At 38.6% G+C, this 24,124-nt stretch overlaps 1 protein-coding gene across 1 annotated transcript in view; it reads left to right on the top strand.

Annotated features, from left to right (window-relative positions):
- LOC132395012 (DNA-binding protein SATB1-like) overlaps positions 1–22,844 on the top strand; it is a 139,143-nt gene extending 116,299 nt beyond the window's left edge. Inside the window, exons 10-11 of the mRNA XM_059971342.1 lie at positions 20,543–20,746; positions 21,060–22,844. Coding sequence (XP_059827325.1) covers positions 20,543–20,746; positions 21,060–21,518 — 663 coding nt within the window. The 3' untranslated portion in view covers positions 21,519–22,844. The remainder of the gene's footprint in view (positions 1–20,542; positions 20,747–21,059) is intronic.
- The last annotated feature ends 1,280 nt before the right edge of the window (positions 22,845–24,124 follow it).

Raw genomic sequence — 24,124 nt, forward strand, 5'->3', positions numbered from 1 at the left:
TGTTTGCAATTTCTTTGCCAGTTTTACAGTAGCATTAACCCATATATATTGCATACTAAAGGGGTTATTTTAACTCTGCCTATCTAATAAGAATGTGGTAGGCAGGTAATTAAAATCACTGCAAAGTATTTCTGTCTGATGGCAATCTGACTGCATAGTTCAAGCATTGGAAACTCTGACACTAGTTACCAATGTGATTACACCAAGTTGGTGTTTGTGACACCTTAGGACTCAAATGCTGTTTATGACAAAACTACAGTATGCCAAGATTGGTTTCTCACTATTTAAAGTTTTTTTTCCGTTTTCAAAAACACAAATAAATGTATTATTTACATACAGGAAAAGACCCCTAAAGGAAGCTGTGCCATTTAAAAGAAACATTCCTGATCTGATTCTAACATCAATACTGCATTTCCATCAACCCACAACCCCCAACCCCATAACCCTTTGCTTATCATGTACACACCTGGTTTGACTGAAAAATAGCTAAAGATATGGCATCCTCTTCCGCTCTAAGGAAGAGTATTCTGAAGATTCGTGAACATATGAGAGAGAAAAAAAACATCATTTCATCTGAAACACACAAAATGCTGGAGGAAGTCAACCAATCAGGTAGCACCTATGGAGGGCAATAAACAGTTAACGTTTCAGGCTGGGACCTTTCTCCGATGCTACCTGACTTCATTTTCTTCTGGGCATGCTCAATGACTCTGTAGTGTAATAACCATAACAGAATCAATGAAAGACCACTCAACTAGGGCATTTAGCCAGAGTGCAGAATATAACAAAATGTGTCAATAAAAAAGAAAGAAAGAATGATAAATAAATAAATAGATAGATAGCAATAAATATTGAGAACATGAGATGAAGTGTCCTTGAAAGTGAGTCCATTAGTTATGGGAACATTTCAATGATGGGGCCAGTGAAGTTATTCTCTTTGTTTCAAGAGAGTGATGGTTGAGTGGTAGTAACTGTTCCTGAACCTGGTGGTGGGAGTCTTGAGACTCTCGTGCTTTCTTCTTGATGGCAATATCATGAAGAGAGTATGTTCTGCGCAGTGGGGATTCCTGATGATGGAAGTATGTCTTTGGTGGTAGGAAAGAGGAAATATCCATACATTCAAAGACTTAAATGCTTCATTAAAGTCCCTTTTCCCTCTTCTGCACTCCAACCTTTCCCTATGATTCCAAGTATTTGTCCAGTAGATCTTTTTGTGAACTGTTTCCAATGTATTTAACATTCTTCTTTAAAGAAGGCGTCTGTCTTAGTGGGCAATTTTATATTTTCCCACGTTTGGATCAATTTGCCAGATCTTTGAACCCTCATTTAACCTGTCTGCATCCCTTTATAGCCTCCCTCTGTCCCTTTCTTGAGTTATTTTCCTCTCTATCTTTGTGACATCACCAAAGTAGCAACTATCCCCATGGCTGCCTACAGCCAAGTTCTTTATATAAATAGTAAAGGAATTGTGGTTCAAGCACGGATCACTGTGACATACCACTCAAAACTAGATGGCCATTTACACTTAAGCACTGTTTCTTGTTAGCCTTCAGTTTTGTATCCATGCCAACGTTACCTGTTGCATCATGAGATTTTATTTTCTGTAATAACCTTTTGTGCAACACCATACTAAGTGCTTTCTAGAGCTCTAAGTGTAGAGCATCCTCTGGTTTTACTTCCAGGGTGCCTAGGCACAACTCGAGTAGCAGCAGTACTCTCAATGGATATGATTCCCATTTCAGCCTGATACAGCTAAAAAGCACAACTGCTTCCAGTACAGTCAACAAAGATGTCTTAATGTGTTTATACAAACTATCGCTGCTTAAAACTGACGGAAACAACACCAATTGTGGTCAGAAGTGCAGGTGTAGATCAGGGTTACAAGTGTGTTTAAGGAAACGGGGTTTTAAACTCCCGAAACCGACTATCTTGCTGGCTAACGTGCAGTCTCTGGTGAATAAAATCGATTATCTCAGAGCCAGGGTGCTGAATCAGAGGGACATTAGGACCACGTGTGACATTTGATTCTCGGAATCCTGGTTAACTCCTTCCATACCAGATGCAGTGATCCAGATCAACAGGTTTACTATACACCTTCGGGATAGGTCTATAGAGTCTCTCAAAAGCAGAGGTGGAGGAGGCTGCCTCATGATCAACTCTTCTTGGTGCACAAATATATTGGTGCTGTCCCAATTCTGCTCACCAGACCTGGAACGTCTAGCAGTAAAGTGCCGTACTTTTTACCTACCATGGGAGTTCTCTGGGGTCATTTTGGTAACAGCTTACATGCCAATGTCAAGTAGGCTTTAGATGATCTGAGTAATGGGATCAACGTGCACGAAACAGCACACCCTAACACCTTCACCATCATTTTGGAAGATTTTAACCAGGCCAGTCTGAAAATATCACTAAGCAATTACCATCAACAGATCACTTGCAATACCAGAGGAAACAACACATTGGACCATTGCTACACCACCATCAAGAATTCCTACCATGCTATACCACACTCTCACTTCGGAAAGTCTGATCTCCTGGTTGTACTTCTGCTCCCTGAGTATAGGCAGAGACTGAAGACTGGAGCACCAATAGTGAGGACCAAGATGGACAAGGGAAGCACAGGAGTGCCTACAGGACTGCTTTGAATTGGTGGACTGGACTGTATTCAGGGATTCATTTTCAAACCTGGATGAGTATGCTGCAGTTGTTACCAACTTCATTAAAACCTGTTTGGATGAGTGTGTGCCCACAAAGGCTTATTGTACATTTCTAAACCAAAAGCCGTGGATGAACCAGGAGGTATGTCATCTGCTGAAGGCAAGATCTGTGGCTTTCAAGTCTGGCAACCCAGAACTGTATCAGAAAACAGGTATGATTTGCGGAAGGCTATTTCAAGGTCAATGAAACAATTTCAAAGGAGGTTGGAGGCAACACTGGATGCACGGCAACTCTGGCAGGGTTTGCAAGACATTACTTCCTACAAAGCAAAACCCAACAGCATGAATGGCAGCGATGCTTCACTACCAGATGAACTCAATGTCTTCTATGCCCACTTTAAAAGGGAGAACAGAACTACAGCTGTGAAGATCCCTGCTGCACCTGATGACCCTGTGATCTCCATCTCAGAGGCTGATGTTAGACTGTCTTTAAAGAGAGTGAACCCTCATAAGGCAGTAGGTCCAGATTGGGTACCTGGTAAGGCTCTGAAACCTATGCCAACCAACTAGTGGGAATATTCAAGGACATTTTCAACCTCTCACTGCAACAGGCGGAAGTTCCCACTTGCTTCAAAAAGGCAGCAATTATACCAGTGCCTAAGAAGAATAATGTGAGCTGCCTTAATGACTATCACCCGGTAGCACTCACATCTACAGTGATGGAATGCTTTGAAATGTTGGTCATGACTAGACTGAGTTCCTGCCTCAGCAAGGAGCTGAACCAATTGCAATTTGCCTATCGCCACAATAACCATAACCATATAACAATTACAGCACGGAAATAGGCCATCTCGGCCCTTCTAGTCTGTGCCGAATGCTTACTCTCACCAAGTCCCACCGACCTGCACTCAGTCCATAACCCTCCATTCCTTTCCTGTCCATATACCTATCCAATTTTACTTTAAATGACAATACCGAACCTGCCTCTACCACTTCTACTGGAAGCTCGTTCCACACAGCTACCACTCTCTGAGTAAAGAAATTCCCCTTCGTGGTACCCCTAAACTTTTGCCCCCTAACTCTCAGCTCATGTCCTCTTGTTTGAATCTCCCCTACTCTCAATGGAAAAAAGCCTATCCACGTCAACTCTACTTATCCCCCTCATAATTTTAAATACCTCTATCAAGTCCCCCCTCAACCTTCTATGCTCCAAAAAATAAAGACCTAACTTGTTCAACCTTTCTCTGTAACTTAGGTGCTGAAACCCAGGTAACATTCTAGTAAATCTCTGTACTCTCTCTATTTTGTTGCCATCTTTCCTATAATTCGCTGACCACAACTGTACACAATACTCCAAATTTGGCCTCACCAATGCCTTGTACAATTTTAAAATTACATCCCAATTTCTATACTCAATGCTCTGATTTATAAAGGCCAGCATACCAAAAGCTTTCTTCACCACCTTATCCACATGAGATTCCACCTTCAGGGAACTATGCACCATTATTCCTAGATCACTCTGTACTACTGCATTCTTCAATGCCCTACCATTTACCATGTATGTCCTATTTGGATTATTCCTACCAAAATGTAGCACCTCACAGTTATCAGCATTAAAATCCATCTGCCATCTTTCAGCCCACTCTTCTAACTGGCCTAAATCTCTCTGCAAGCTTTGAAAACCTGCTTCATTATCCACAACACCACCTATCTTAGTATCATCTGCATACTTACTAATCCAATTTACCACCCCATCATCCAGATCATTAATGTATATGATAAACACCATTGGACCCAGTACAGATCTCTGAGGCACACCACTAGTCACCGGCCTCCAACCTTACAAATAGTTATCCACCACTACTCTCTGGCATCTACCATCCAGCCACTGTTGAATCCATTTTACTACTTCAATATTAATACCTAATGATTGAACCTTCCTAACTAACCTTCCGTGTGGACCTTGTCAAAGGCCAATGAACCTTATCAACAGGACAATGGCAGATGCAATCTCAATGGTTCTCCACACAAACACCTATGTCAGGATGCTGTTCATCAACTATAGCTCAGCATTTAATACCATCATTCCCACAATCCTGACTGAGATGTTTCAGAACCTGGCTCTCTGTACCTCCCTCTGCAATTGGATCCTTGACTTCCTAACTTGAAGACCACAATCTGTGCAGATTTGCGATAACATATCCTCCTCACTGATGGTCAGCACTGGTGCACCTCAGGGGTGTGTGCTTAGTCCACTGCTCTACTCTCTATATACACGTGACTGTGTGGCTAGGCATAGCTCAAATACCATCTATAAATTTGCTGACAGTACAACCATTGTTGATAGAATCTCAGATGGTGATGGGAGGGCGTTCAGGAGTGAGATATGCCAACTAGTGAAGTAGTGCCGCAGCAACAACCTGGCACTCAATTTCAGTAAGACAAAAGAGCTGATTGTGGATTTCAGGAAGGGTAAGAGGAAGAAACACATACCAATCCTCATAGAGGGATCAGAAGTGGAGACAGTGAGCAGCTTCAAGTTCCTGGGTGTCAAGATCTCTGAGGATCTAACCTGGTCCCAACATACTGATGTAGTCATAAAGAAGGCAAGATAGTGGCTATACTTTATTAGGAGTTTGAAGAGACTTGGCACGTCAACAAATACACTCAAAAACTTCTATAGATGTACCATGGAGAGCATTCTGATAGACTGCATCACTGTCTGGTATGGAGGGGCTATGGCACAGGATCAAAAGAAGTTACAGATGATTGTAAATCTAGTCAGCTCCATCTTGAGTACTAACCTACGAAGTACCCAGGACAGCTTTAGGGAGCGATGTCTCAGAAAGGCAGTGTCCATTATTAAGGACCTCCAGCACCCAGGGCATGGCCTTTTCTCACTGCTAGCATCAGGTAGGAGGTACAGACGGCACACACTCAGCGATTCAGGAACAGCTTCTTCCCCTCTGCCATCCAATTCTTTGGACACTACCTCGCTTTCTTTCGATATACAGTATTTCTGTTTTTGCACTTTTTAAAAAATCTGTTCAATATATGTAATTGATTTACTTGTTTATTATTATTTTTTTCTCTCTGCTAGATTATGTACTGCATTGAACTGCTGCTGCTAAGTTAACAAATTTCACGTCACATGCCAGTGACAATAAACCTGATTCTGATTCTGCTTCTGATTCCTAACTCTGCACATGTTACTTCAAAAAACTCCAATAAAGTGGTCAAAAACAATTTCCTTTTCATAAAACCACGTTGACTTTGATTGTGTAGAACTTCCTAAAGTGCTCTGTGCAACATCTTTAATAATAGTCTTCAATGTTTTTCCTATGACAGATGTTCAGCTGTTATTTTGTCTCCTTCCAATTTCTCTCCAATTTGTTTTTTTTTCTAATCTAATGAAGACTCCAGGGAATTTTGAAAAGTCTAAATCAATTGAATTCTAGGCACTATTTTCCATTTTGAAGATTGTAGTAGTAAAAGAATTAAGAATCAGGATCAGTTAATTTTGTGTCTGTTATTTAGACATTATCAAAATGCATTCTTAAAATTCTTTCAGGGTATCTGAGTAGCTAGTATGGGCCAAAGTGTATTACAAACTCTGTTGATTTGGTCTGTGTCTAAGTTTGTAGTTAAAATTAAGTTAGGAGACATAATAAGTTATTTTGCTGGAACCAGAAAATTATATACACACATAGACAGATTATCAAAATATCAGCTTGTACTGATTTGGCACCTTTAATGTCAAAAATGTAATTTATGGATGTAAGGTGCTGCCTGTGAGTATTATGAAACATGTTTGATATCAAGGATATAAGGAGCAAGTGACCAAAATCTTGTTCAAAGCATTAAGAAATAAGGGTGTAGTTAAATGGAGAGAAAAGAAACTGAGGAGTTATGAGTTAAGTTAGAAATTCCAAATCTGGGACCTTGATAGCTCCAGGCTGAGTTCCAATAATGAAACAGTAAAATTCGGGGGCTGATCAAGAGGACGAAATTAGAGGAAATTTGTTTTCCTGGATGGTTATAGAGCTGGAAGAGATTGCAGATATGGGGATAGTTAAGATCATGGAGGGATTTTTAAAAAAGGATAAAAACTCAAAATAATTAGTCAAAAGCCAGTGAAGGACAGCAAGCAATGGTGTGATGGATGAGCAGATCTTTGATTGAGTTAGGACCAGAGCAATAGAGGTCGGGATAACCTCAAACTTTCACAAAGTCGTGGAATAGAAACTAACCAGGTTTACCTTAGAATAGTCAACATAAACATGGGCAAGTATTTCAGTAGCAGATTTCTTTAAGAGAGGGCAGAATCAAGTGGTATTGTAGAAGTGAAAAGGGGCAGTATGAAAACGAGACTGTAAGCCGGGTACAGTTTGGGAGGTGGAACAAGGTAAGGGTAAGAACATTCAAAGCAGAAGGAAGAAGGCTCTTGTGTTAAGAATGGCCATTGCGCTGCCAAAAAAGTTTAGTCAAGGGACAAGTAGGCAAACAGTCAATAGTTGTCGCAGAGGAATTTTAGTTGGGTTTTCTTCAAAGCCGTAAAGCTGAAACAGCTCCGGAGAGTTGTCACATGGAAGTAGATAGGAAATGGAATTTGTATTCTGTAGTAAAGACAATGACTAGGGTTTGTTAAAATAAATAAATAAATGGTATTCTCCACCCAATGCAAGATTTTCTAAATAAAATTTACTGCTGGATGTTGCACAAAGAATATTATGACACAAGCAATGAAAGAATCACAGAAGATATATCATTGCCCAGCTGGCTGTCGTCATTTGAAATCAAGGAAGCTCGAGATATTTGATGGGGTGATTTCATTTTTAATGACTGATCACATTTATTTGTGATGAAGATGGAGGACTTAAGAGCTATAATTGCATTCCAGCTTCATCCTAGATTAGTGAGGAGTTTGGCAGAGATAATTGTGGCCTAAGATTGTTTTATTTGATCCAGCCATAATGATTAGCTGAACAATAGTTGAAAGGGAATCAATGAAGGAATCTTGGTGAGCAAACTATAATGCTATTTCACTTGTTTATAGGTTGAAGGCTACGCAGACAGAATATAAGTTGTTACACCTCCACCCACTTACCCCTCACATGGTCTCACCTATTACCTGCCATTTTGTACCCCTCCCCCACCTTCTCATTCTTATTCTGAGCCCTTTTCAGTTCTTTTTAGGGTCTGTGCGCAAAATGACAAGTTTATTTCTCTCAATAGATACAGTCGGCCCTCCTTATCCATGGGGGATTGGTTCCAGGACCCCCCGTGGATACCAAAATTCGCAGATGTTCAAGTCCCTTATTCAACCTGTCTCAATGCGCTGGACATTAGGACCCAGTGGTAGAGATCTGAATCTACAGTGTTTTCTGTTCGTGAAAATAATCACAAACACGATTGAAAATAAAGTGGAAATAATAAAGCGACTGAAAAGAGGTGAAACACCATCAGTCATTGGAAAAGCGTTAGGCTACATCGGTCAACGATCGGAACAATTTTAAAGGATGAAGTGAGAAAGGCTCTGCCCCGATGAAAGCTACAATTGGGTTTTGGGGTTTTGGGTTCTTGATCCTCGATCCTCCACATCAACCCGACACGGCGGAGAGCACACTCAGGAGCGATCTGTCCTGAGTCCTAAGAACTTCCGTTCCCGAGCCTGGTGCGGAAACATATGTTCTTAAGTGTTTTATATGCATAGAAAGGTAAAATATATACTATATACTAAGACTAACGTTTGACTAACTGATGCTAAATAATACCAAATGTACCTGTTCCAACTTACTTAGTAAGAAACTTCTGATTTTTTTCGATCCCGATCCACGAAAACCCATACACATCCTCCCGTATACTTTAAATCATCTCTAGATTAATTATAATACCTAATACAATATAAATGCTATGTAAAATAGTTGTTATACTGCATTGTTTAGGGAATAATGACAAGAAAATAAAGTCTGCACATGTTCAAACAACAAGTGCTGGAAGAGCACTTCCGGGTTTTCGCGATACGCGGTTGGTTGAATTCGCGCATGCAGAATTCGCAGATAAGGAGGGCCGACTGTACTGCCTGATTTGCTGAGTTCCTCCAACATTTTATGTATGTTGCTCAAGATTTCCAGCATCTGCAGAATCTCTTGTGTTGATGGAATCAGGAAGTATTTCTTCCTCACAATGGTGGAGAACCAAAACTTTCAAGCTTGACATCCTTAGCTTGTCATTATGAATGAATAATCTAGAATTTTAATTTCTTTTATGTAATGGTTGCTTTGATGGCATGGCCAGCATTTACTATCTGCCCTTCATTGTCTTAAGAGGATATTGGGACATGGTGCATTCTTGAACTCTTGTAATTCACAGATGCTGGAAATACTGAGCAACACACCAAATTCTGGAGGAACTCAGCAGGTCAGGCAGCATCTACAGAGGGAGATAACTAATCAATCAGTACCTCAGGCTGAGACTTTGACCGTTTATTTCCCTCCATAGCTGCTACTGAGTTGATTTGTCAGGAATTTGGTAGTCTCTGGACCATATCTTTTAAAAGTCAGGTGCTGGAGCCATTTATGGAGATATTCTCAGAATGCCATTCAAGTGGAGTTTTTGTTATTTATAGGGTTGTCAGACCACCAATTATTGCCCATCTTTAAATAGACATGAACTGAATGGGCACTTGGGTTCTCTGAGCGCGGCACAAAGAGAAACCAAGTTAAAAATCAACCACATTGGTCTCAAATCAGATACAAGTCTGCTGTGTAAATTCCTTTTCCTAATGGATACTAGTGAACTTGATGATGTTTTACCACAACTCCATACCAGCATTATTGAGACCAGATATTTAATTCCAGAACTTTCATTTAAAATTTATAGTGGGGTTTAAATATGCATCTCTTGATCTGTGAAGTATAATATGTGTTGTGAATGTTATTAAATATCTGAAATGTTATGGAAGTACATTTATATAGTCATTTGGAAGTATTCTATCATAGAGTAACACACAAAATGCTGGCGGAAGTCTGTAGCTCAGGCAGCGTCTTTGGAAATAAAACAACAGTCGATGTTTCGCACCAGACTCTTCATCAAGACTAATTGAACTCCTAATTTTTACTTTGTATCTTGAGGATGTCAGAGACGAGACTTTCATTGCAGGTTGAAAGCTATTGGCCTGTTCTTATATTTATATAAAACTGTCCAGTAGTTTCTTGTCAATGGTAATACTCAGTTTATTGATAGCATATGATTGATGTCATTGAATGTCAAGACAAATTGGTGGAGGTGGGCATTTGGTGGCACTTAAGTGGCAACAAACTGTTTCATTTAAGGTGGCTGAACAGTTTGCAATCATCAGTAAACGTCTCCACTTCAGACCTTATGATATAGGAAGTACTGTTTACCAAGGAGCTGAAAAGAGTAGGACGTAAAGCATGAGCTCATCTGTCAAATCCAAACAGAGCTAGTTATTGAGGAGTAAGTGCCACTTTCTGTGGTTATCACCTTCGGGTATCATGACACCCTTCATCCCTTTCTGATTATTGAGAGTAGACTGCTTTGTCCCTGTTTTTGAGAGTCGGCTGTGCTTCAGTTGGTTCCACTCTCACTTGAGTCAGATTCCAGCAACTTTAGCACAAAAATCTAGGCTAACTCTGCAATACAGCACAAAAGAAGTGTTGTCTCTCCAATGCGGTGTTGAACCAAAGCCCTCCCTGACTTCCCAGTTGGATGTAAAAAGTCTCACGTCTTCACTCAGAAAACAAGCCAAGCCTTGACCAATTATGTTTCTCACTGGGTGCTTTTCAGCTTTGTTGAGTGGGTGTCGGTGCTGTAACTGACTGTAACAGTTTGACTGGAGGTGCAGCTAATTCTAAGGCACAAACATGGAGCACTACAGATTGGATGCTCTAGGGCCCTTAGCCTTTACTGTATCCAGTGTGCTCAGCTGCTTCTCAATAAAGCAAGGACTGAACCAAATTGGCTGAAGGCTAGCTTTAATAATAGGTAGGCCTGAATATATCCACTCATCACTTGTGTTTGAAGATGAGTGCAAATATTTCTGCCAGTACTGTCATGGGCAGATGCTTCTGAGTCACTAGATTAGTGAGTGTAAGACTATGTCAGTTTTCCCTCACAGTCTGGCAGCAGTGACCTCCAGCATTTTGCCAGCTTAGCCTGGAGTGGTTCTAAAAGGCTACACTTGATGATGGATCTTCTCAGTAGGGCATGCTTTGTGCTTATGCAACCTTTGGTTCCAAGATATGCAGATTAACGATTAGTGACATATCAGCTGAGGACCAGAGGTAATGGGAAGAAGGTTTCATGTAGTCTGCAATCATTTGTTGAGGACTTCTTAGTCCCATCACTCCTTGAGTGTAAACAATCATCTTTGCTTGGGCTGTCAGATTTATGAGGCATGAAGAACCAATAGTGGAGAGCTTGAACACCAGCTGAAAGCAAGAATTAGTCTGCATTTGTGATTTGCTCAAATTCTCACGTGGCCCCCGTCTGGTTTTACTTGGTATGTTTTTGTATTTGATGAACCTGAAGCCAGTTACCACTTCCATTACCAATTGTTCATTATACAATTTTACAGCTACATACTATTTTACAATTGTGCAGCTATGATATGCTGGGCCATTTCAGATGACAGTAGAGAGTCAGCACATGGCTATAGAATTTTTAGTCAAATAAAGGCCATATTGTGTGAGTACAGCAAATTTTACTTCCAAAAAGACAAGAATGAAATGAAGTAAAGCAACAATCATTTGCTAATCAATTGATTGCAAATCGCAGTGATTCAGGATTTGATTCACCAGGTACTTATTGCTGTGTTCATTTTAATATTCTAGACCCCAGTTCCTGCACAGCCATAAACACCACAGCTCTGATTCCTGTACTCTTTATAACACACTGGGACTCTGGTTACCACATTCCTTTGCTAGAGTATGGCTGTGCTTCCTGTGATCCCATTAAACTCACTGGGTTTCCTGTCTGGTGGTCCCTTTAACCTTATAGTGTTTGATTGAAAATTTGTGGTACCACTATGTAGATCCTCTGTTGGCCAGGGTTGTCCATGGATATTGCAACCTAGCTATTTATGTAGTCAATATGCAAGTCAGGGCAGTACAATATGGAGAGCAAGTTGTTGCCCATTTAGAAGGATCCCCCTCTCTCTGGAGCTAATGAATGGCAGAGACCAATACAGTTTGGCACCAGTGACATTGCAGAAGTTGCCTATCAGCATTAAATTCAATATAGGGGAGCCTTAGGCACTCCAGCTTTGGATTTGTCCTCTGGGTTTACTCGTGAAGCTTTCCCCATGAGTAGGTATAGCCACAAGGCAGCAACGGTTTTATATAGAGCTTTCCTTCTCCTAGATAAGCTGCCAACCACAGCTGACAAACCTCGTCTCCCCAAAGTGACTAATTTTAAAGTGTCAGTAACCTGCCTCTGCCCTGTTTCCTGCTGGTAGAAACGGTTCTGCCAAGTTTTATAGCTAAGCTGTACGTGAAAGCTAGGAGCTGGACTGGACTTGGTAGTCAAAAGCTATGCCATTGGGAGGATTTTGTAGGAAGTGGGAGCTTACCTACACTAACCTCCCCCTCCTCCCCCCACTCCACCCTAGCCTATGACTACCTTAAGGAACTGCTGCTCTGTTACAGTTACAAAAGATAAATTAAAGCTGTGTTGGAGTATTAAGTGGACTACTAAAGTTGACCCATCCAGCACCAGCAAAGTTGTGGGCTGGTTGGGTTATGGATGGGTTCTTACTGTTCTGTGTGAGTTTATACTGTACTCACTATGTGCTGTGTTCTGGTACTCCCTTTAACCTTATTGGGCTGGATAGAAAACTTGTGCTAGATTCATATTCACCATTAATGAGAGTAAAGCTTCCTTATATTCTAGAGTTGCTTAATTAGTTAATTTTAAATATTCTTGTTGCTTTGTTGGGTTTGCATTCTAAAGACTGCACTGACCATCTACATTACTGTAATCCTATTCTATTCTCCCCACATTTATATGTTGAGGGATATGAAATTAAGAAAGTATGGACAGGTGAAGTTGGTGTTGAACAAAGCAGAGTGGAAAAGTATTGATGCTGGTCATTGTTGTTCTTAGAGAATTATTAAACATGTTCCTACATTAATAGCAATACCCCATGTATATGACAGAGACAAGAAAATTTGGCCAAATTCTGAATGAGGCCATGCTGGATGAACTGGCTCATTTAAAAAAAAGCGTTATGAATTATTTTTGAGTAATTTGTTGTTAATATCCCCTTGTATATTAAAGAACTGAAGGAATTCTATGTCATTTTAAGGGAATCAATCCACTCTTATATGTTAAGGTAAGTAGCAATTACAGTGTTTGCTTTCCTTACAATTTTGCAACTTTCAATAGTACTAGGTCTTAGCCTTTGATTAATTTGAGTTCTCTAGGTCCTAGCCTGGTCCACTAGATTGTTATTCCAAAGATATAGGTGTAGGAGACTGGTACTAAAACTCCATCCTCTCCTGAACCAGCTCCCTGTAGATCTTCAGCAAACCATCAGCAAATTTAATAGAATCTCAGTAATTTATTACTGAGAATAATTATTTTGACATTGAAATCTAGTTTCAAGAATTACAACCACACTTCAAGGAAGGTGTTGACTGCCTGCCAAAGAGATTAGATTCTTTTGAATGCATGGCCAGACCAGCAATCATGTAATCCTGAAACATAAGAGTTAACTTTTCTGGCCTCCAGCTGTCAATGTTGTGACAGCTTCATAGTTGAACCGCCAATTCTTCAATTCCCAACGTAGGTTAAAGTTGGGAGGCTTAATATTTAGATAGCATATTTCAAGTGCAGTGGTTGAAGGTTTCACTATACACAACAAAAGAAGAAAATGAATTGTAAACAATTAAATATGCCAATTTGATCTTGATTACTTTATTTCACTAATCACTGTTGAGGACAGACTGTATATTGTGCATTCTGTAAGTTATTTTCTAGGGAGGAGGATAATTCTCCTTTGAGGGGATATATTAATTATACAATCCATTGAACGGGGTGCTCTTCTGTTGTCTGGATTCCTGAAAGGATTTATTGAACCTGGATTTACATCGTGGTTATTAATGGCCTCACTATTGTCCTATGAATGCCTTTTATTAAGATGTATAAGCTTTGTGTGATGTTTTCATTTGTAGCTCTGCACTTCTGTCAAATGTATCATGCAGTAGAACAAGCATTTGAAATTAAATGGATAAATGGTTATCGTGTTAAATTATATAATTTATTGCTGATCTTGAAAAGTTCCTTGACATAAGAGTTAAAGATTTTTTAAATGAATAATACAGTAGGGAAAAGCATTTGTTATTTATAGAATTGCAAGTATTTCAGTAAAAAATTCTATCACTTTGTTATTGAACTGCTATCAACTGTAATTGGTTGCTCTTGGTATTTTGAAAATTCCTGCTTTAAAGCAACATCTAATTCCTCTTAAATATTATGATTGGTTTAAATTTTCCCCTGATTAACTATCTTTTTAAAAGTATAATCCTCATTTATCATAGCAGCAATATACTTAATTCTGCACTAGTGTCTGTTTGTTACTTGTTATTTCACCAACTTTCACTATTTACCACTTAGGCCCTTTCTTTGTTTTGGACCTTTCTCTTAAAACTGTTGTTTTATTCCAGAAAATACATCTTAGCATTAGAGGAATAGTCGTATAATAATGTCTGCTCTGATGTACAACATACTGTGATGTTGTACCAACATTGCCCAGAACAGTGATTGTCAACTGCCAATATCTTTTCAGTTCTTTCATTATCTAACAAAAAGCCCATTTTATAAAACATGAACAGTTGTGTTTACTTTTAAAATGTCCTTTTTTGACCTATGATCTGTTTGTTTCTCTTCCATCTCTGAGAAATTTACCTTTTCTTTCTACTTCGTCTTCTCTAAGGTGTTCTATTCATGTCTTGTCCATGATAAGCACTGTATAAGGAAAAAAAGGCAAATAGAAGAAATGAGGTAGAGATTAGCTGTGATCTACTAAAGTAGCATGAAGGGCTCAATAGCATATTCCTCTATTATTAATTGCATCTGCCACATTCCTGTCATTACCAAAATTTGTCAGTGTTCTCCTACAATATCTCATATTAACTCTTACAGCTTAATATGGAGTTCATCTTTTGCCTATTCATATCCCTTTCTAAGTGCCCCAATCATTGCAGTTGTATATACTTCCACCACCTACCTGGCAAGGTGTTCCTAGCATCTGCCACTCTGTGTTAAAAAAAAATTCACCTTGTAACTTTCCTTTAAACTTTCCCCACTCCTCGCCTTAAAGAACTGCCCCCTACTGTTTGGTATGTCCAACTTGAGAAAAGGGCTCTGACTATCCACCCTATCTATGCCTCTAATAATTTTATACACATTACTTCTGTCTGGTCTCAGACTGCAATGAACCAGAGAAAACAATTCAAATTTGTCCATCTTCTCCTTATGGTTAATACTCTCCAACCTAAGCAATGTCCACACGAGCTTTTATTGCACCTTTTCCTTCCTGCAATGTTGCAACCAGAGCTGTGCACAACTTCAACTGTAGTCTAGCCAAGGTTTTATACAGCTGCATTATGACTTGACAACTTTTATACTGAATGTTCTGATAAATGAAGGCAAGCATACTTTGCCACTTTATCCATTTGTGTTGCTACTCTTGGGGAGCAATGGACTTGCACCCAAAGATTCCTCTATTCATCAGTGCTCCTAAGGGTCCTGCCATTTATTGTACTGTATATTTACCTTTGGTGTTTGACCTTCCAATATGTAACACCTTACACTTGTCTGTATTAAACTCCAAAATTCAAAGTAGGTTTATTATCAAAGTACATATATGTCACCATATACAATCCTGAGATTTATTTTCTTGTGGGCATACTCAATAAATCCATAGAAGGATAATAACCATAATAGAATTAATGAAACACCTCACTAATTTGGGCGACCCAACCAGTGTGCAAAAGACAACAGACTGTGCAAATAAAAAAGAAAGAAAGAATAATAATAAATGAATAAGCAATAAATATCAAGAACATGAAGGTGAAGAGTCCTTGAAAGTGAATCCATTGGCTGTGGGAATATTTCAATTTTGAGGCAAGTGACGCTATCCCTTTTGGTTCAAGAGCCTGATGGTTGAGGGGTAATTATGGTTGCTGAACCTGGTGGTGAGAGTGCTAAGGCTCCTGTACCTTCTTCCTGATGCAAGCAGCAGGAAGAGAGCTTGACCTGGGTGATGGGGGTCCATGATGATGGATGCTGCTTTCCTGAGACAACGTTTCATGTAGATGTGCTTAGTGGTGGGGAGAGCTTTACTCATACAACAATCACAAAATGTTGGAGGCACTCAGCAAGCCAGGCAGTATCTATGGACAGAAGTTATATAAACACGCCATTCTGAAGTTAATTCTGTTAAGGTAAATCTCCCCAGGACTGTAGTAATTTTGCCACTGCCTCTGGCTTTCAGGCTCCAAGCCTGACTTACACAATATCTTGGTTGAATTGCAGTTTTATGATAAGTATTAGAAAGACTGAAGCCATTATCTTCAGTCCTCATCCACATAACTGTTTTTGTTCCTTTCCCTCTGCATCAGCTGGACAAGAGTTAAAATTATCTTCAAACTTAAACTGATCCTCTGCCTCCATTATCTCACTGGTCAACCTTCATCTCTGTAACATCACCCTTGTCAACCATTGTCCCAAATTTTCCATAATTTATGATGCCTTCATCACCTTCACTACTACTACAGAACCCCTTACGGTGGGATTACGCTTCTTAAACCCAAGAAGATTTATCCTCATTCAAAACTCTGCTCACATTATTTCACTTTTCATCCCAATTGTGCTGATCCATGACTTTCCTTGCTGAACTACATTGACAAAGTTCCTTCATTGTTCAAGTTTAAAATTTTTACCCTTGTTTTAAATATCTAAGTGACCTCACTCGTTAACATCTTTGTAATCTCTTAAGCATTACCACAACCCCAAAATGGCCCTATCCCCATCACTAACATAACACCCAACATCTGACTCCACACTTGTGTACAGAATTCCAATCCACTATCACCTCGTCTGCACGAGCTTCTTAAGTCCATCCCTCTGGAATTCCTTTCATGAATATCGGTCTTTTGCCATATTTTTTTCCTGTTTTAATATCCTTCTTGAAACAATTCTCTGAGCACGCTGTACTTTTGTTTTAGTATTTCCTTTGGATTCTTTCCTCATCCATTGGAGAAGTAGTTAAGTGATTCTGCTGCATTGAAGCTTATTTCACATATAATGTGCTCTCCTTACTAAAATCATATGATGGAACTTGACAAAATATTGGGAAACAGAAAACTCAGCTGGACATTATACATCTTAACGGGTAATTAATGCTGAGGACATTGATCTCTGCTCAGTAGTTCATAGAAAGTCATTCTTTCAATAAACATTTAAAATAGAAATGTTAACTTTTAAAACGTACATTTGGCCTTAAATATTGTTTATTTTTCTATTCCTTTCCTATCCTGTAATGTTTATTACAAACAATTTTAAGTTTTTTTCTGATGTTGGAATAGTTTTGTAGTTGAATTCATCTGAAATAAAACCAGGCCAGTTGGGAATATCAACTGATGAAGTTACCCTATGCAACTGCTGTCATCCTGACAACTGTACCCAGTTCTGGGTACTGTACGATCGTAAGATTGTTGAAATCTTACAGTGGATCCCAATCTAATAGATCTTTTCTGCAGTCTTTTCCTGATTTTCAACCTTGGTATGCTTTCCCAGACTGATGCCTAGAATCAAACATGCTTTTCCATCTATGTTGTTGGTCTCCAAATGCCTGATCTACAAAGATAATGAGAAACTGAAAATAATCAAATTTTACAAGAATGCATGTAAAAGAGAATGCAGTGAGACAGCAACATTAGTCTTTGTTTTGTTTGAGAATGTCACCCTTTCACTAACCTACCTGATTTTAATTTCTCCTTATCTGAGCTTGTCTTGTGCACATATGACATTTGGAGAGCATCTACAACTTCTGTACTGTCTTGTGTGGGGCTAATATGCAAAACTGGGGGGACATGCAGAATAGATTTACTAGAATGTAATCCTGCAAAAAATCTTAACAAATGTCCTATAAGGTGACCAAAACTGGTTGCAGTCTTCTTGACTGAAGCAATTAGCATGATATTATTTCCACCCAGATACTCCCAATTGGCCTGGTAAGGACTTTGGAGGTAATGTTGCAGGGATGGAAAGAGAATCTGTTCATAATAAATGTCAAATATTCTGCAACTTGTTTGATTCCTCAAGTGTTTTCATTATGGAAACACAGAACAATTGGTCTAAGACTGAGAATTCTGAAATTTCCCTTTGGGACAGAATAAATCTCTGAAGGCACATTCCTGAGGAAATTCAGCTGTCTAGCCAAATCATAAAATATTCTGGTTTGTCTATCAAGACATTTTGGGCTGGTGTTCATTTATTGCTCTGTTCTTATGTTATATGAAAATTATTTACTTTCTACAGAATTTTTGAATTCTAATCATAGCAAACTTAACTTTCTTTGGAATATTTCATCTTCACTATTGGTTGTTGCTTGATGTTCAACAATTAGCAATAATTGCAAGCTGCATTGAATCAGTATTGCAGGGATTAAATCCTGAAATGTGAGCACAAATTTAGGCTAGTTCTGCAGAATTGTACCAAATAGAACTTTTTTACCACGACCAATATCAGAAAATAGATCAAACATCTCCTTTTCCAACTGGGCACATTGGAGCCTTCCCAATTCAGAAGTGAGTTCAATAATTTCAGATAATCAGCAACTGCAGATTCTGTATTTCTTATTTTCAGCATTCATGGCTTTTTCTAATGAGGATCTAAGGTACTACTTGGCTTCTCCAATTTACTTCTCTTTGAAATTACCTTTTTCTAATCCCTTTACCATCTTCTTTCCCGTGTTTACAATTACTCAAAGGTTCAAAGTGTGTGTACAATACAACTCTGATATTTGTCTTCTTCAGATGGCCGTGAAATACAGACAAACCATACTCCCCTCAGCATGAAAAGAAAAAAAAACAAAATGCGCAAACCCCTAAATCCCCCACCCCTACCCCACAGCAAAAACAGCGACAATAGTAACAAATCCCCAACCCCTTCCATGCAGAAAAAAACAGCAACAATAACAATCACCGACCAACCCCCTCAGTTGCAAAAAAGAACAGCGACAGTACCATCAAAATCCATGACCCCACCCCCCCACACACAAAGAATTAACAGATCACCCACCCGCCAATTGGCCACAAGAAATAAAATGCTGAAAAACCAAGGGAGACTGATGTAAAGTACAGTCCAATCACATAAATCTCATAAAATCGAATAGTCCTTCCATGACTCAGAACTCACAGCTGGTGACCTCCATTAGAAGCGATCACTGACCAGGTACTAACACCGGCGGGTCCCTTTTGTCATTTAACATTTCATGCCTACCTCCTCATCACAAGCCTTCATATGTTTTGTTTCTCCCACTTCCCACAATTTAAAACATATTTCACCTCTAATTTTTCCCAGAATTGATACGAAGTTCTCAGCCTGAAGCACTAAACCTGGACCAATAAGCTAATCACAATATTGTTGATTTGTTTCAAATTTCCAACACCATCTTTTTTTCCTTGGGTCAGAAAAGAGATTTTACCTTAGGCTTCAGTCTGAAATTCTTAGCGCTTTCTGTCTCCAATTTAGTTTTTCCCCAATAAGCCCCAGTGAAAAGATGTGACTGCAGTGGAGAGCCTCAATTTTAGAAGAAATGGCCAAGAATAGAAAATCGTATTAATGAGGAAAAACTGGATAAGTTTAGGCTGTTTACTATGGAAAAGAGAAAGTCGAGGGGAGACTTAATTGAGGTGCATAAATTATGGGGTGACTGCACTAGAAGAAATCGAACCAAATCTCGAAGACATGGACTTAAAATAATTGGTGGATCGATTAGCAGGAAAACAAATTTCAAAGTTTTCACTTTTAAACTAGAGTGATGGCTCTGGAACTCAGTGCCTGAAAGGATGTTGGAGGCAAAAGCTTTTAAAAATGTGCATCAATGACCTGTATGCCTATTAAGCTAGTGCTGGAAGGCAGAATTAGTTTAAACTGCTCCTTTCTATCTACCATTGACACAATGGGCCAAATGTCCTCTTCCGTCCGTGTCATGACTTTTCTATGATTCTGTGAGTTCCAGATTCTGTGAACCTGCCTGCAACAATGAACCTCGTTTTCAGGGCCTGCAGTCTGCTTTAGCTTAATGCAAACTAACTTTAAATAATACTAATCAGTTACAATCTTGTTACCTGCAGAAGTATGTAACCATTGGGTTCCATGGTCAATGCTAGCTGCCAGACAGGAATCTTGTAAATAAACACGGAGCATGAAGCAACATCATAAGCTCATAATCATTATTGGAGCTGACAAAAGAAACTGGAAATCTGAAATAAAAACAGAAGGTGCTGGAAATAGCAGGTCTGATGGAGTGTATCAGGCCTGAAATATTAACTCTGTTTCTCTATCAACTGATGCTGCCTGACCTGTAGAAAATATTTCCAGCATTTTCTCTTTCTACATCATGTAATTGGTTTCTGTGGGAACTTCCTTTTAATATGTTATCTAGCTCATTTATCTACATCACAGTCATGCGTATACTCCAAACAAGCACTTTAAGCTCTAAAATGTTTCAGGAGATTCTAAGAAATTGAAAGGTTCTCTATAAATCTAAGTCTTGTATTTATCTACCATGCTGTATGATTGCTTGCTCTCTGGTATATTTTGTGAAATTATATTTTCACTTCATTCACAAGGGATGGCTATGTGAACTTCTGCGTTGGAAAGAAGACCCTTCACCAGACAATCGGACTCTTTGGGAAAACTTATCAATGATTAGGAGGTTCTTGAGCCTTCCTCAGGCTGAGAGAGATACCATTTACGAGCAGGAAAGCAATGTGCTTCATCATCATGGAGACCGACCATCTCACATCATGCATGTTTCTGCAGAACCAGTTCAGGTTGGTATACCTTATCCAATTGCAGCAAATAGTTCAACAAATTAAGAGAGATATCATATAAGGGTAGTTTTTTTCATGAAGTTTGAATGTGTATCTTTATGAGGCTCACCATTTCAGGTAAATATCTTTGTGTAGAAATCATTGGTAATATACTGAACTTCTATTTAACAAGCAAATCTTTAAAAAAATGCCATTACACTTTGCATGAGTATTAATTGTATCTGTAGCAAATTTTCTTGATTGTTATTTAAAATGTAACCGTATACTAAGATGCAATGACAAATTGGAATTACTGTTTATTTTGTGCCTATAGCCGCAACCAGCAACGCCACGACTTGCACCGAAACAGCCAACGTCGACACCAGCAGAAGCAGAAGATGAGAGTCGCCACAAGCCCAGATCTCGCACTAAGATTTCCGTAGAAGCCCTGGGCATCTTGCAGAGCTTTATACAGGATGTGGGTTTGTATCCTGATGAAGAGGCAATTCAGACTCTGTCAGCTCAACTTGACCTGCCCAAGTATACAATTATCAAGTTCTTTCAGAACCAACGCTATCATCTAAAGCATCATGGCAAACTGAAAGACCATGCAGGTCTGGAGGTAGATGTGGCAGAGTATGAAAAAGAGGAGTTGCTGGAGGACTCTGAGGACTCAGAAGAAAGTGAAGGAGGCAAAAGTTCGAAAGAAATATATTCGGTTAAAGTAGAAGAGACCTTACCAGGAGAAGGGACTACAAATAACCTAGATTCTGATCAGGAGCCAAAAGACTGACCCTGATATCACAAAAGCTTCTTTTTGAAACTGTGCCACTGATGTATAATTATTTGAAAAAATATCGTCTTGTTCCCTGCATTATTCATCAGAAAGACCAATTTGTCTTTACAAACTTGCACAAAAAACTGATAAAGAATCCCATTGAAAGACTGAACAATTCTCTTGTGGATAATGCAGACTGCACTAGAAATTTTCACTTTGTTCAAGCAAACTAACAGCTACATATGAAACATTTGGGATTGCCTTGAACATTTTTGTAACTGCTGTTTACTGATTAGTGGCAGTTTCTGTACAAAGTACCAAGAGAGGAAACTGGTACTGTCTCATGTTTGTAACTGTATTGGCTGTCAGACATAAATTGCTGATTCAGGAGCTTTCCACCAATAATCACAGATTAGCTGGTTCTGAATGGATAAAACACTCCGGATTCAGTTCTCCATTAAACCAGTCTATGTTTTGCTACTCACATGAAAAATCTGGCCTTTTAGAAATAACAAATTTGTGAATGAGGAAACTTTGTGCTTATCTATATATTGCAAAAGTTACAAATAAAAGGAAGAAACTGCTCACTGCAAAATGCAGTGTTAATGGAAAATATGCCAATAATTGCCTTGTGTAATATGGCACTGCCATCATTCAATTATTCTGCAAGAGAGCAATCACTGTAACTTTGAGTCTTGTCATTACCTGATTTTAAAATGTGAAACACAACATTTTTTTTTGAGAAAAAAATTGTGTAATTTAGACTATTTATTTTCGGAAAACTTAGCCTCATGATGTAATTAATTTTTTGAAGTTTCTGTTACATGTAACATTGTGCTTTTTCATACTGACTTTTTCTATTTATAAATGTGTTTTGATGGGCAGTGATACAAAGTGTCTTAAAAGTTTCAATTGAAAAATTGTGCTTTAAAATTTGCCTAAAACTGCTGTATGTTATCAAAGCAATTCATACCATGGGCTTCACTCTTTATGGTGTATGCAATTTTCTATATTAATGTTAAACCATCATGCAAATGAACATAGGTCAATAAAATAAAATACATTAGATAACTTATAAAATTAACACAAAAATAGATGTTTTGCAATGTGTCTTCCTTCAGTTTACAATGGATTGAAGCTTTTTTCAGTATAAATTTCTGTAAGAAGATTACGTGTATCTGTTTCTCTGAGTTATCTTGCTACGTGGAACTATGAGATCACAAATTATTTTGTTAAATCTGACCATGTTTTTTTAAAGCATATCACGGTTTTTCTTTATGCAAAAATGTTCAGAAGGGGATGGTTATTAATTGTTAATCGCACAATTAAACTATCTTTGTATAATAACAAAGCATATTTATTGCATCTTTCTTCATTATTATTTATTATATTTTAAGTATAATTGTATGTTTACACATGTCCAGCTGTTCTGTGTTTACATTGTTTTATTCCCTAATATAACTAATTGAAAGAGTGCTTCCACCTTAAAATAATGTCACACAGTAGTAATATCCGACTGCAGGATCAGACCACAAAAAGAGAAATTCAGACAGTGGACTCAAACTGATGCTAATTAACGATAACAAATTTTACTTTGAGTATTAACTGCAAACGAAGGTGCGATTTGTGCATTGTTTCTAGTAGACAACTTGCACTGCATTACCATTCCCAATGAAGCTTAAACATTGAGTACCTGTGATTAAGATTTCTCGTTAAACATTTAAAGACAAATGATGTGTGATTTAGAAAGCAGTATTCATATGAATTCAGAATCAGGTTTATTATCGCTAACATATGTTGTGAAATTGCTGCACCAGCAGTACAGTGTAAGATATAAATATTACTGTAAATTTTAAAGTAAATAAGTAGTGCAAAAGTGTACAACCTCCCTAAAGGTTGTAACACAAAGAAGGTAGGTACCCCCTTTAATAATGAATGAGGTTCTGGTTCTTGAAGATGTCCTTGATGGCAGGGAGAGTTGTGCCCGTGATTGAACTGGCTGAGTCCACAACCCCCTTGTACTCTGTGCACTGGAAATGCCATCAACAGTGGTGTCATCAGCAAATATATACAGTGCCATGTAAAAGTTTGGGCTCCTCTCGTCAAAATTTCTGTTACTGGGAATAGTTAAGTGAGTAGAAGATGAATTGATCTCCAAAAGTCATAAAGTTAAAGATGAAACATTCTTTTCAACATTTTAAGCAAGATTAGTGTATTATTTTTGTTTTGTACAATTTTAGAGTGAAAAAAAAGGAAAGGAGCACCATGCAAAAGTTTGGGTACCCCAAGTGATTTGAGCTCTCAGGTTTAAATTTTACCAAGGTATCAGACCTTAATTAGCTTGTTAGGACTATGGCTTGTTCACAGTCATTGTTAGGAAAGGCCAAGTGATGCAAGTTTCAAAGCTTTATAAATACCCTGACTCCTCAAACCTTGTCCCAATAATCAGCAGCTATGGGCTCCTCTAAGCAGCTGCCTAGCACTCTGAAATTTAAAATAAATGATGCCCACAAAGCAGGAGAAGGCTATAAGAAGATAGCAAAGTGTTTTCAAGTAGCCGTTTCCTTAGTTCGTAATGTAGTTAAGAAATGGCAGTTAACAGGAACGGTGGAGGTCAAGTT

The sequence above is a fragment of the Hypanus sabinus genome, chromosome 6 (genome assembly GCF_030144855.1).
Source record: "Hypanus sabinus isolate sHypSab1 chromosome 6, sHypSab1.hap1, whole genome shotgun sequence".
Lineage (NCBI taxonomy): Eukaryota > Metazoa > Chordata > Chondrichthyes > Myliobatiformes > Dasyatidae > Hypanus > Hypanus sabinus.